The 12,340-nt window shown below is 39.6% G+C and overlaps 1 protein-coding gene across 4 annotated transcripts; it reads left to right on the top strand.

Annotated features, from left to right (window-relative positions):
• Positions 1-7,626: 7,626 nt before the first annotated feature.
• Positions 7,627-12,224, top strand: LOC145486957 (cytosolic Fe-S cluster assembly factor nubp2-like). Of its 4 annotated transcripts, none has more exons than XM_081465659.1 (7): positions 7,627-7,762; positions 8,171-8,259; positions 9,128-9,241; positions 9,876-9,947; positions 10,346-10,430; positions 10,563-10,632; positions 11,134-12,224. In XM_081465659.1, the coding sequence occupies exons 1-3, from the start codon at positions 7,729-7,731 to the stop codon at positions 9,191-9,193; spliced, it is 189 nt and encodes a 62-aa protein (XP_081321785.1). In that variant the 5' UTR covers positions 7,627-7,728; the 3' UTR covers positions 9,194-9,241; positions 9,876-9,947; positions 10,346-10,430; positions 10,563-10,632; positions 11,134-12,224. The 4 variants fall into 4 exon arrangements, with proteins under 4 accessions (XP_081321785.1, XP_081321786.1, XP_081321787.1 ...); XM_081465660.1 differs by having other exon boundaries at positions 9,876-10,054; XM_081465661.1 differs by having other exon boundaries at positions 8,189-8,259; positions 9,876-10,430.
• Positions 12,225-12,340: the final 116 nt, after the last annotated feature.

The following is a 12,340-nucleotide window of genomic DNA, read 5'->3' as shown; positions in this document are numbered from 1 at the left end:
TACAGGAACAATACAGTTGTATTGCAAGAATAATGTCACACCTATATGGGGCGCCGTTTGTGCTTAATTTTGTCATTTTTTTCGTTATTTACTAAATAAGGCCCAGTTCAGACGTCGTGCTTCTGTCGTGCCGAACTAAATTGCAATTAGGTTTGACTGTAGCACGGCTGGAAAACAACTCTGATTCAGACGTCGTGCCAGAGTCGAACCAAATTCTGGATATACTGATGCCTCGTTACAATTCTCCTCCTAACTCCCCGTGGGAACGCAATCTCGCCAAAATACATTAATATAATTTATGAATTTTGTTTAGCGCGGCATAAGCACGACGTTTGAATCACTGCCGTGCTAGAGTCGTGTAGCACGGCAGAGCTTGTCGAACTTAATTGCTTGCCGAACTTGATTCAAAAGTTTGATTCAGACGCCGTGCCTCTGCCGTGCTTTTGTCGAACTTAATTCCTGAATTTAGTTCGGCACGGCAAAGGCACGACGTCTGAACTGGGCCTAAAATTTTGTGATATGATATCAAACGTTAATGATTTGATATAATAAATCCTGATTTCAAATCATGCGTTTATGATTTGATATAATAAATTGTTATTTCAAATCATACGTTTATGATTTGATATAATAGATTCTGATTTCAAATCTTGCAGTTATTATTTCAAATCACGACTTAATGATTTGAAATCATAGCACAGCCATTGACTATTTGATGTCCAGCGGATGATGGTTAATTCAATCGCTTATTTGAAACCACGAAAAGCCTTATTTCAAATAATAAATCATTATTTGATATCAGTAAAACCATGATTTAATTTAATAAGTAATAAGTAACCGCAGCGCGTCCATGTGACTTGGCACGTGGGTTCCTAGCGCGGGAGTAATCGCAAAGATGGCGAAACAACCAGACCAGCTATCGAGGTCAATCGCTTCTGCGGTCTCTAGAGCCGTAGAAAGGGCGGTTGACCAAGCTTTGTCATCGTTTCCTAGCCTTCCTGGCAATTCAGGTTTTGCTCCTGCGACACAAGAGGTATGCACCAATGATGTATCACTGTATATGCGTCACTGGTTGAAGGCGCCTCTTCACCAGACTCCTCCCTTCCGATCGCTTTGCTCTTCGCCGCTCGCGCGCGTAACTCAAAGGTGAGCCTGCTCGCAGGCTACCGTTCACTCACCTTCGATATTTTTAACTATAAACCCCTGTAGACCATGGCTAATTACGTGCGCCACTTTTTCCAAATCAGGGTAGTTTTCCACACGCTTTATCTCTGAAACGAAGTCGGTGATCCCCAATTTTTTTGGCATTTCTGACACAAGTAACTCATTATCTGAATGCAGTAAAACTGGAAAATTTTCGCGCGAACGCCCTTAAGTAAAAAATAGTTTTTGTGGATTTGGTAATTATACATTGAGAGGTCTCCTTAGTACTTAGTACCTTCTTAGTACTCTCGGAAACCCAGGGATATAACGACTCTTGAATGACGGATTAATCAACAAAGGATCATGATCTTCGGTGTTACGACATCTGCGGAACGGATGGTCAAGTCGGAAACGTCCGTCGATTTCCGAGGATAGGAGGCAAGAGTTTATGGAGTGTTTGATTACCCATTGCTAGCTTATGATTGAACCAGGAGCTCATTACTGAACACATTTTGCACGGATCATGGCATTCTACATTGTAGATATAACTTTTTGTCAAGTATTAAAAGTTATTTTTATGTACCTTGTGTCTTAAAATAGTCTTTTGGAAAACCCGTTGGGAGTCAGAGTTCGCAACTTATTTATGGTTTCCATATTCGAATCAAATTTGACTAAAGGAAATGTCCGTCTCCTTGTTTCGTGATCAATGGCGTTCCCCCTTCGGATACAAAGTAGATCAGTTCTTTGTTTCATCAATGAATAGCAACCTGTACTCTGAATATCATACCATAACTGCGACTTCGTTATGGCATTTATTCCGCTGGTTGTGATGCATGTGTGTTCTAGGGCAGGACACTTAACTCCCACAATCACTCTCTCCACCCAGGTGTATAAATGAGTACGGACGAATTAATTTTAATGCTGGGGGCAGCCCGCGGGTGGGTTAGCATCGCATCCAGAGTGGAGTAGAAATACTCCTAGTCGCTTTATGCCACTGAATGAGTTCCGGCTGTAGGGGCAACTGGCCTAATACAGACTTAATTATCGCGGCAACCTTACAGAATGCTGGAAGTACCCCTGCAATGGACTAGTATCCCATCCAATTAGGGGGAAGGTAGTAGCCAAACTCCCTGACACTTGTGCTTGAAAGACTTTACTCAGTTTTATCTCTCCGCCTTCATATGTCATAAGTTTAACTTTTAATTGCTAAGCTGGAGGAGAAGTTGTGCCTTTGAACGAACTAAAGAATTGCTGAAACGAATATCGCCGGCAATGCGCAGTCGCGTCGACGGAGTCATTCTCCTTTTGTTTTCCTCGTCAAAGCCCGCATAGATATATATTTTTTTATCGTGCATAGATACGTGGTGTAAAAATCTCCTACATGTACCATCATGGATGCTTGTCTAACATTAAATCGCTTTGGCCGAATGTCGAGCGATTTGATTTCGGGACTTCGTGGGATCTTCGTTCGCTGGAGCACGTGAGTTTAACACTTGTGGCAACGCCACGGCTCCATCTCCCGTTTTCCCGCGCGAAAGGCAACATAATGTGATGCGGCCAAAAGCGAGATGAAAAATGCACCAGTATATTTAGAAACTAACGCCAAGGGAATTAAGAGGCAATCAGTGGTCTCTGAAGTAATACTTTGCCTGTTATGTAAATGATGTAATGAAAACTTAAATGTGCTGATTTGATACCTTTTAAATTCCTTGCTGTACGCGAGAAATTCACACATTTGATAATGAAATTCAAAATTAACAACGCAGTTTCCTTTGTCCATGCGCACCTTAGTCAAATGTCATTTTCAAATTTCTCAACCGACGTTTAGTTCAGTTTGAGCTGTATCTACTTCACGTCAGGTTTGCTGACTTTTACGGATGCCAGCGAAGCTTTTAAAGAGGGATACAGCGAGGTTTGTTTGAACATTGAGCAAGATTGCAATTTCACGTGAACAAGTTTCTTGAAGCCATGAGACTGAAAGCTCGCTTGACAAGATAGCAACGTTCCTTCACACGGTTTGTCTCAAGCATTGCTGGGCTGTGGTTCTCACCACTTAGGAAATTTCAGAACTGTACTGTAGTAATCTTTAATGGCAACCGACAAACAGGATAAACGGTGCTGAACGATGTAATCCGCCTTAATTCCTTCTTCACCGGTGAGACATTTAGATACAGTCACCATGTTGAAGTATGCGGAGACAGATAAGAGGGGCAAGGCAATGGAAAAAGCCTTCTTAGAGGTAAGGTAAGAGTTCCTCATTCAATACAATTAGCAAATAGATTGAACATAATAATTATTCTAATAGCATTTCTGGACATTTTACTGGTCATATGATATTTAAAAAGCTAAACAATCTTTTAAGAATGTAACTCTAGGTGACTTTCGGGTTCAACAACAATTCACAGTGCCAGCAAAAACTCGATGTTTAATTCTCCTAGAAAAGCTTCAACAACAGTACCGTGGAACAATGATCCTAAAATTATATTAAAATGCTTGAGTTAGAAATCGAGTATATGGAAAGCAGTTACTTTATCCGGGGAGATTACTCTCGCACATTTACCCTTACACTCTTCGTGAATAAGTTTCATTCATAAAAATTCTATGTGATAAGTCACGAAAGACAACATGTAATTATGAAACGTTTAAACTTAGTTTTCCATTGTGAATTATTAACCTAAACACCTATTTTTCTCCAGATTAGTCCTTGACGCGCTGATTACTATACAGTACTGACATCACATGCATATCGGTGTCGCAACAGTCTACTGATCATAAGCCTGGTTCACTTGTGGCTCATAAGGATCCATACTATGGAAAAACTGGAGTGATTCTTGGCCGGAGAAATGTCTCGAAGAGATGGATGCAAGGAAGCAGGAAATTTGAGAAAACCTTCAAGTGGGATGGCAAGTGGAAAAGTCTTCCCTGAGAACAACGTACCCGGCTGTGAACAATTCTGGTAACGATAAGATAATAAGTAATTAAGGACATAGTTATCAACTTGTTTCTTAGAAGAATCCTAGATCAGCGCTAAAACGAGCCAATAAAACGTCCATTTTGAAATCGGAATGATCGCAGACGGCAATCATGCATTCCTAAGCTGGGTGGAGAGTTTCGCGCGCTCCTCTTAGTGCTTGTTTCACTTTCACGTCCAGAGGTGTGGTTGCATTCGAGAAGTCGACTAGTCCAGTTCCGTGCTCGCAAGTTGGAAACCTATCCTGTTGGACACAGCACGCAGGTATCATGATTACCATGCGACAATCCACTGGAAACATGAGTCTGGGAGGAGTGTCGGAATAGGGTGGTTGATTTCTGACCGGGCCTGAACTGCCTCAGCGCTTCTGACTCATATGGATCCCCCCGAGGACTGTGTCTGTATTCAAGCTGGGGCTGCAGGTTGTCGTTTCTGTTGTTGTTGTTGTTGTTGTTGTTGTTTTTTTTTCTGTAGTCAAAATTCTAATGAATAAGCACTTGATCTGGGTTTTTCGAGAGCTAGTTGAACTTCTCAGTAACTTGGAGGAAGGAAGAAATGTGGACACAATATCCGCGGATTGCATGATCAACAACGAACTGGATCAGTAAATTTATTAATGTTCATATACAGCAATAATGCCATTGGCTAAAATGTGAATTTATATTATAGTTTTTGCTTCTAGAAGCACTGACAAGGTCAGGAGTAGTTTTTACGTCGTATTAATGCCTCACTGACCTAATGCATGACATGGACATGGACTTACGTCAAAGTGGACTAGTGTGTTTAAGCAGCGTTTGCATGTTGTCTTTCTATTTTCTGCATAAAGAAGAAATATTTATTTATTGGGTTACTGCCGGTAATCGAGAATTAGAAGAACTTCTTCGTGAAAAGAAAATTTATGGATGGTGCTGAAGTTACGATAAAATTTGTGGGTTTGTGGTTAAGTTACTAATTATTTTCTTTTGTTTTTTCTAAACAGTTTATTGACTTGTTATGAATTACATACGACAGGAAAAAGGTTCTTGCTGTATTCTCAGGATGTTCTCTACGATAAAGCCTATGCGATTTCCCGGCCTCAACGAACAAAGAACTTGGCTAATATCCGGCTCTCTTGACCTCACGCTTAGTCAATAACCTATATGTAATGCTATGTTGGACTATGTAAAACAATGGGGAATATCTAATTATGTATGGTCCTGTAGGACTTTTTAAGGTTTTGAATGACAATGTACTTTAAAGTTCTTTCTGGAATGTAACCAAGCTAGCTTAAAGTTTGGTTGTACCTGTATGTGGTTACATGAGTTTACTAACAGCTTTGTGTTGTTATCAGGAAGATATTGTAAGGGCTCTCGTTAGGGCTATAGCAGCTCAATTGTATGAAAATGTATTGTTATGTAGAGCTATATAGTCCTGTGTGGCTGTGTCATGCTCAAGCGTGAAATTAGCGTGAAAAATAACTCTATGACTATTTCTAACTTTTGATTGGGCTTATACCACGTTTTTTCCAGACTCAATCGAAGCCTTGTTATGGGTGTTAGAATCGTCCGAACTGTACCAAAACGCATTGTAGAAACTGGAAATGAAGACAGGAACTGCGCTCACGGTATCATTCATTATTCATCGTCCGATATTTTGTGACCTTCGGAAAACTTCGGACATCTTGGGTAACCTCCGAGAAAAATGGAAGCGTTGTCGAACATCTTCGGTCATCCGACTATTTCGGCAAATCGAGCACCGTCAAAGCATGCAAAGAATATCTTTAGAAATACGATTTATCTGGCAAATCGAACATCGTCGAAGAAATCAATATTTGGAAATCCGACTAGTTCGACAAAAAGAACATCTTCGGTAACCTTCGATAACCTCCGTGAAGATCCGAGTAATTCGGAAAAATCGAGTACTCCCAAAGAAACGAGATCGACTAGCAATAGAGTTGTTTCAGTAGAGTAATGACTTAGAGTTAGAGTTAACGACTGCCAAAATCCTGAATTCAAGATTTTGGAAGGCCAAAATCCTGAATTCAGGATTTTGGCCCTCCAAAATCTTGAATTCAGGAGGATTTTGGCCCTCCAAAATCTTGAATTCAGGATTTTGCAACTCTAACTCTACGCTATAACAATATGAAGATAACTCTAGTAGTAAGCTCTCCCCCGAAGGAATTCGACTAATTCGGCAAATGAAACATCTTCGATAACCTTAATAGAGTCTTTCAGCCAATATCATGGCTAAATTGACCAATCACTTTCAACGTACCAGATCGATTTATAACACAATCGACTGACTGGCAAGTCGAGCACTGTCTGTCGCTTTCGAGTGGTATACCATGGAATATCCCACGAGACACCTGTATCTTCTTGGTATACACACTTGCCTAAAGACTTGTGTTTATAGCGAGAAAATTTAAGTGTCTCGTGGGATATAATTATTCCATAAAGACGTCACTGTTCCGCCATTTCAGTTCAGTCCAGTAGCAAAATTCGTACATTGTCCATGTCATTTGAAGCCCTGAAAAACTCAACCCAAGCAAGTAAGTTGTAGGGCGACAGCCCTTCCTCCCGCTCCACGGTCCCTGATTTCATTTGTGGTTTTGTACATATCTTTCATTAAAATGAATTGGTAAAGGTTCAATTGAGGCCTTACACTACTGTAAAATGATATTAAAATCTTTTAAAAAATCCAAGCTTTCGCCGATCTACGGCATCATCAGGGATCATCACTGATGATGCCGTAGATCGGCGAAAGCTTGGATTTTTAAAAAAATTTTAATATCATTTTACAGTTGTGTAAGGCCTCAATTGAACTTTTACCAATTCATTCAAAATGCTACTGAAGGACAACATCCAACGATTATCTTTCAGTAGCCTGAAATGCCAGTCACCTCTCACCCTCAGCTTAATCCCCTGGCGATTAGGCTGAAGGTGGAAGATGACTGACATTTCAGGCCAACCTTTCAGCGTCCTCGGAGACCAAGGGGCAGTTAGAAAATATCGCGTCGACCGAAAATATTGCGTCATCACGACTGACTCTAACTGCCCCTGGGTCTCCGAGAATGACCTTTCAGCTACAGGTTCCAAGCGCGAGCTGCTGGAATGCCTCTTGAGCCGACTGTAGGAGGGGATGACCAGCAGTTTCCTTCTCAAATTCAAGATGGCGGACGGGTGAGTACTGTCGTACAACGAATCTGTTGAAAATTGCTGCTTGCACAAAGGGTGTATTTATTCTTTTTTCTTTAAAGTAAAACTAGGCCGAAGTGTAAGTCTTTTTATGTTACTTTTTCGAATAAAAAAATTCCAGCTTCCTCTACGGAAAAGGGCTGGAAAATGCGCTCAGTCGCGGTAATTCCTTCTGTCTGAAGGCTAAAGACAAACTAAGACTTAATGTGTTATTGGCATGCTTAGCGACATTGTTGGAATTGTCCTCTCTCTCTAGAGTCCGAGCAGAGTACAGCAAAGGCGCTGACTGTAATTCCCACTGTGTTACGATGTGGTTTTTGTTTGTAACTTTCAGGTCAGTCAGAGCAAACTCTTGAAGAAGTGATAAAATCTATCAAGCACGTGATTCTAGTTATCCGGTAAAGGAGGAGTTGGTAAAAGTACTGTTACGACACAGATAGCATGGACTCTTTACAGCAAGCGCAAAGGAAAGAAGGTAAGCTGATATGTTTGCGTTCAGTCACTGATTCATACGCATTGGGAGGGTTGGGAAAGGGGTGGGGGGAGAAAATTTATCGGACGATTTTCTATGTTTTGGATTGGTCTTGTTTTCGTGTTTTACGTTTGGGAGAGATTTGTTATCAGAATATTTACAGTATTGGCCACATGATGTGTGAACTGGTGACACTTCTAAGAAAAAAATCCTGTCTCGGATTCAAAATATTCACTTTGCCTTCCTCCCAGCACCTTCTGTCTTTCTCCCCCCTACCCCAGAGTCACCCCGGTGAAAATCTGTGGATCTGCCACTGGTAACAGAGAATTGTCTTCAAGGATGTATTGTTACAGCGGTACTACCTTGATCACAATAAATGGCTAATCTTTTTGTTATCTCCTTATCTTCCAGGTTGGCATACTGGATCAGGATGGTGTCTTGACTTATGTGGACCAAGCATTCCAAGGATGATGAATTTAGAGGGAAAAGATATACACTGGGTAAGTCATAACATAAAGGATCGTCTTCATAAGCCATTCCGTGGGAGCCATCCATATACTTTAATTTACATTGTGAAACAACACTCATACTTATGTTTGATATGTACATGTAGCAGTAAAAAAGTACATGTCTATGAACTTCAGTGGCTCATTACAGCAGAATTCCTTATCTCCAGTGTGGTAGCAAGAAACTGACATGAAGTATTGCAACTTCTCCTGCATGAAATGCTGGTCTGTCAGGGGCCACTACCCCACTTCCTTGGAACTTTTGTGAACTTGCGTGATCTTGGGAACTTCTTTAATTCACAAAAATTATAGTATTTGGCTATATAGGTATGTGCAGCCCCAAAGGGGAGGGTTTTGCAGGCGTTTTGGTCATAACTAGGGTATTGATTTTGGCCATGTTGGTCTTAAATAGGGTATGGTTTTAGCACTAGTCTTGAATTGGGTGTTTCCTAGAAGAAGCTACTCTTTCATCATTATCAATAAGACCTTCAACAAAAGCCCTTCATAAGTTATGTTTAGGGCAACTGTGCCATTGGCAACGGTCACAAGAAGGGTATCAAATGTTTTGCCAGGTCATAAATAGAGTAGGGAAAATCGCAGATTGTGGTCATAAATAGGGTAAGGGTTTTGGGAAGTGGGTGGCACACCACCACCCAACTTTTCTGGGAGTACCCTCCCCCCCCCCCCCCCCGGGTATAAACGCTCCTGTGTTCTAATTATCATACTTTTCATATACATACCTCACCTTCTAAACTTTTTTATAAGATCAGCTGATATGTTATTGAAATCAAAGCTTCCCTGTGTTCTTTGCCGAAGGTGTTTACAAGTATTTTCTAAAGATCACCTGAACCTTTCCTTTTAGTTGGGTTCCAGTTTACACAGACAAGGACCAACGACTGGCTGTTATGTCAATTGGTTTCTTGTTTAACAACAGACTGAGATGATGTCATTGACTGGAGAGGACCTAAGAAAAAGGGTATTTATTCCTTTATGCTCTTAGCTTATATATTTTTTGACTTACCTTGACCTGTTCAAGCTTGTCAATCAAAGCTAGATCTGAGTGTCTCATCATTAGTGAAACTCTACTGAAATCACTTCAAGGAGCTATGCCACCACATATTGAGTTATTTTTTGTAATGCACAAAATTACCCTTAGTTTAAAATGCAGGAAACCTCAAAAAATGTTTTCTAAGTAAAGGTAGTTATAATAAGGCTTTGTTGATGGCGAGCAAACAGTACTTACTTTTCTGGGGGCAGTATTATGTTTAGTTGATATATATTGCAAAATATTTTAAGCGATACCACAGCTGGTCACCACTGGATCTACAGTGTAACAATTTATACAAAAGTTATGCAAATTATTTTGAGATCACAGTGGCTTTTCTGGGCTTTTGATTGAAAGGAAAATGAATCAGCAAAATGTTTTATTGTTATTTTAAAACAACTTTGTTCCAGGCCAGTGCACCATACTGTCTGCAATGTGCTTTTCATGTTAATGATTTTTAAAATGGAGCAAATTCTGTAGAGTGCTTATACAAACATTTTGATGTTCTGGCAGACTTCCTTGAGTTCTCACGCAACAGTTTTTATTGGTATTTTTTTTTTTTTAGCAACGATCAAGTAGTTTCTATCAGATGTGTGTTGGGGTGACCTGGATTGCGAGATTATTGATACACCTCCAGGTATGACAACAATATATGATGTGTGAGGTACAGTGGCCCAGTGGTTAATGTCGTACACTCTAGATCAATAGGCCTGGATTCCATGGGTCTTTGTACTGCGTTCGTAGGTGAGAGACTTGACTTGCAATGCCTCTCATCACATAGGAGGAGAAATGAGTACTAACAAGTTGTTGGGCAATCTGAACTGCAAAAAGACAGGGATATTAAGGAGATTAAGGGGGAGGGGACAATACTCCATATTAGGAGACTGGAGTTGACCTCCCTTGATCAGAGTAGATATACTCTTTATTCAATTTGTTTACTTTGCTGATAGTACAATAGTACGCATCTCATTTTGCAGTATGCAGTGTAATCCTATCATTATTGCTCTGTTCTAAGATTGGCTTTGTTCAATCCAGGGACATCTGATGAGCACATTACAGTAGTAGAAAATCTGCGACATTATATAATCCAGATGGAGCAATTCTTGTCACTACTCCTCAGGTATGCATACAATATTTATTATAAACTTTCTAAATTATTGCTGTCAATTATTTATAAGCCTTATTTGGATCTCAGAAAGTTTACTTCTTCATCTTCATAGTATGTAAGAATATTCCACTTTCTTTCTTTTAGGAATGCACAAATGCGTTTTCAAAAGCAGGAGGTGAAGCCTTGGCAAAAAGCTTCAATGTTCCATTTTTAGGTAAAAATACTTCTTAACATTAGTGCCTACACAGGAAGGGGGATAGAGAGGTTAGGGGCAATCTAGATCATGTTTCGTGTAAAATTTTTTGCCACATTACCTCAGTCTATATCACTCACCTGCAGCTTGTGTTTTGTACATTTCCCTCAAGCGTGTTCTCAAATGCCTGTCATGTTTTATCACAGTGTAATACACAGCTTAAGTTTCTTTATTTGTTAAACAAAAAAAAGCAGTGAAGTACGTTGTCTGGAAATGTGAAGGTCTTGTTTGCTGGAAGCTTAAGGAATGTCAACCAAATTCTTTGTTGTGTCAAGCTTATCACAGAGCAGAACAGATTGTTTGTGATCTAGTCTAGCTAGGAGTCATTACAAATTGCAGAAAATTCTCACTGATGCAATGTGTTCAATTTGGCATTGAAATCAGTCAGTTTCCACAGAGGAGAGTCTTCTAGCTATATCTTGCTTTTAGATCTTGAAAGAATGATTTTTTCATTCTTTGTAGGTTCTATTCCACTGGATCCCAGTCTAACGCAATCCTTAGGAGATGGCCAAGCCTTTATTGACTTGTTTCCTAACTCACCAACACTAAATGCAGTGAATGTAATCACTTCCAAAGTGTTACAAATGGAAAGCAATGGAGATCAGTGATTGAAGGAACAAGTGTTATTTAGTTGGAGGACGACTTGCCTGGACCCTTTTCCATTGGCTGGTTGAGAATGAAAAGTAACTTGCCTGGTAGCAAAATCTACTTGTCATGGACAACTGGACAGCACTTTTTTCAAGCCCTGCTCTAGTCATTAATGAAGAAAACATAGAAAAATATGGCTTCACCCCTCTATGGACGCTTTTGCCACTCACTTAAACCAATCATTGTATTGTTGTGGGAGCATATAAACCATGCACAATAGCCTCCATCACAAAGTTCTACTTGTTAAAGCAAGAAAGTATGATAACTGAACAGCATCTTGTTTTGGGAAAAGCTTCGTTTGAATTTTCCTTTGATACACAGTTACATAATATATGCGACTTCGAGACTTGCTTTGTCTGTGACCTCTTCAGTTGGTTGCCAGTAAAGATTTGAATTTGGGATGACTTCGTGTAACCATTCACGAAAAATATTACTTGATACAGAATAATAACAACTGACAATAATATAACCAGATAGAAACAATAATAATAAGATAGAAATAAACCAGTAAATAAATAAATAAGTAGAAATAAAAATGAAAATTATTAGTTTAGCTTGTGGTATCAAGGTTTATATTTCATGCATGGTTACATGAAGTCACCTTGGATTTAAATCTGTTATGGGGACCAAATTAAGGGGTCATAAACGAAACTAGTTTTGCAGTTGTATACATTAGTGTAACTGTGTGTTAAAGTAAGATTTGAATGCAGTTTTTCTGTAGCAAGATGAGGTTAAGTGGTTATACTTTAGTGATTTTGACAAGCAGACTGTTGCAGAAATGATCTCCATTCAGAAAAATAATTTAAATGGGGTCTTTCTTAATCCAGATAGTTGAAATCATAATTTTACATGGCCAATAATATGCCTAAGATTCTTTGTTCAGAAACTCATAAAATGTTTCAGCTGAAAGGTTGATGAAAAAAAAAATGGAAATAAATACAAGTGGCACTGCCTCAGCTTGGTATTTTGTGATTGTTAGAATTGCATAAACTAGTCATTTTCCCAACACATCCTGGAAAGA

Source organism: Orbicella franksi, chromosome 5 (assembly GCF_964199315.1).
Source record: "Orbicella franksi chromosome 5, jaOrbFran1.1, whole genome shotgun sequence".
Taxonomy (NCBI): domain Eukaryota; kingdom Metazoa; phylum Cnidaria; class Anthozoa; order Scleractinia; family Merulinidae; genus Orbicella; species Orbicella franksi.
The sequence above is the reverse complement of the archived record's forward strand: the minus strand, read 5'-3'. Positions and strand labels throughout refer to the sequence as shown.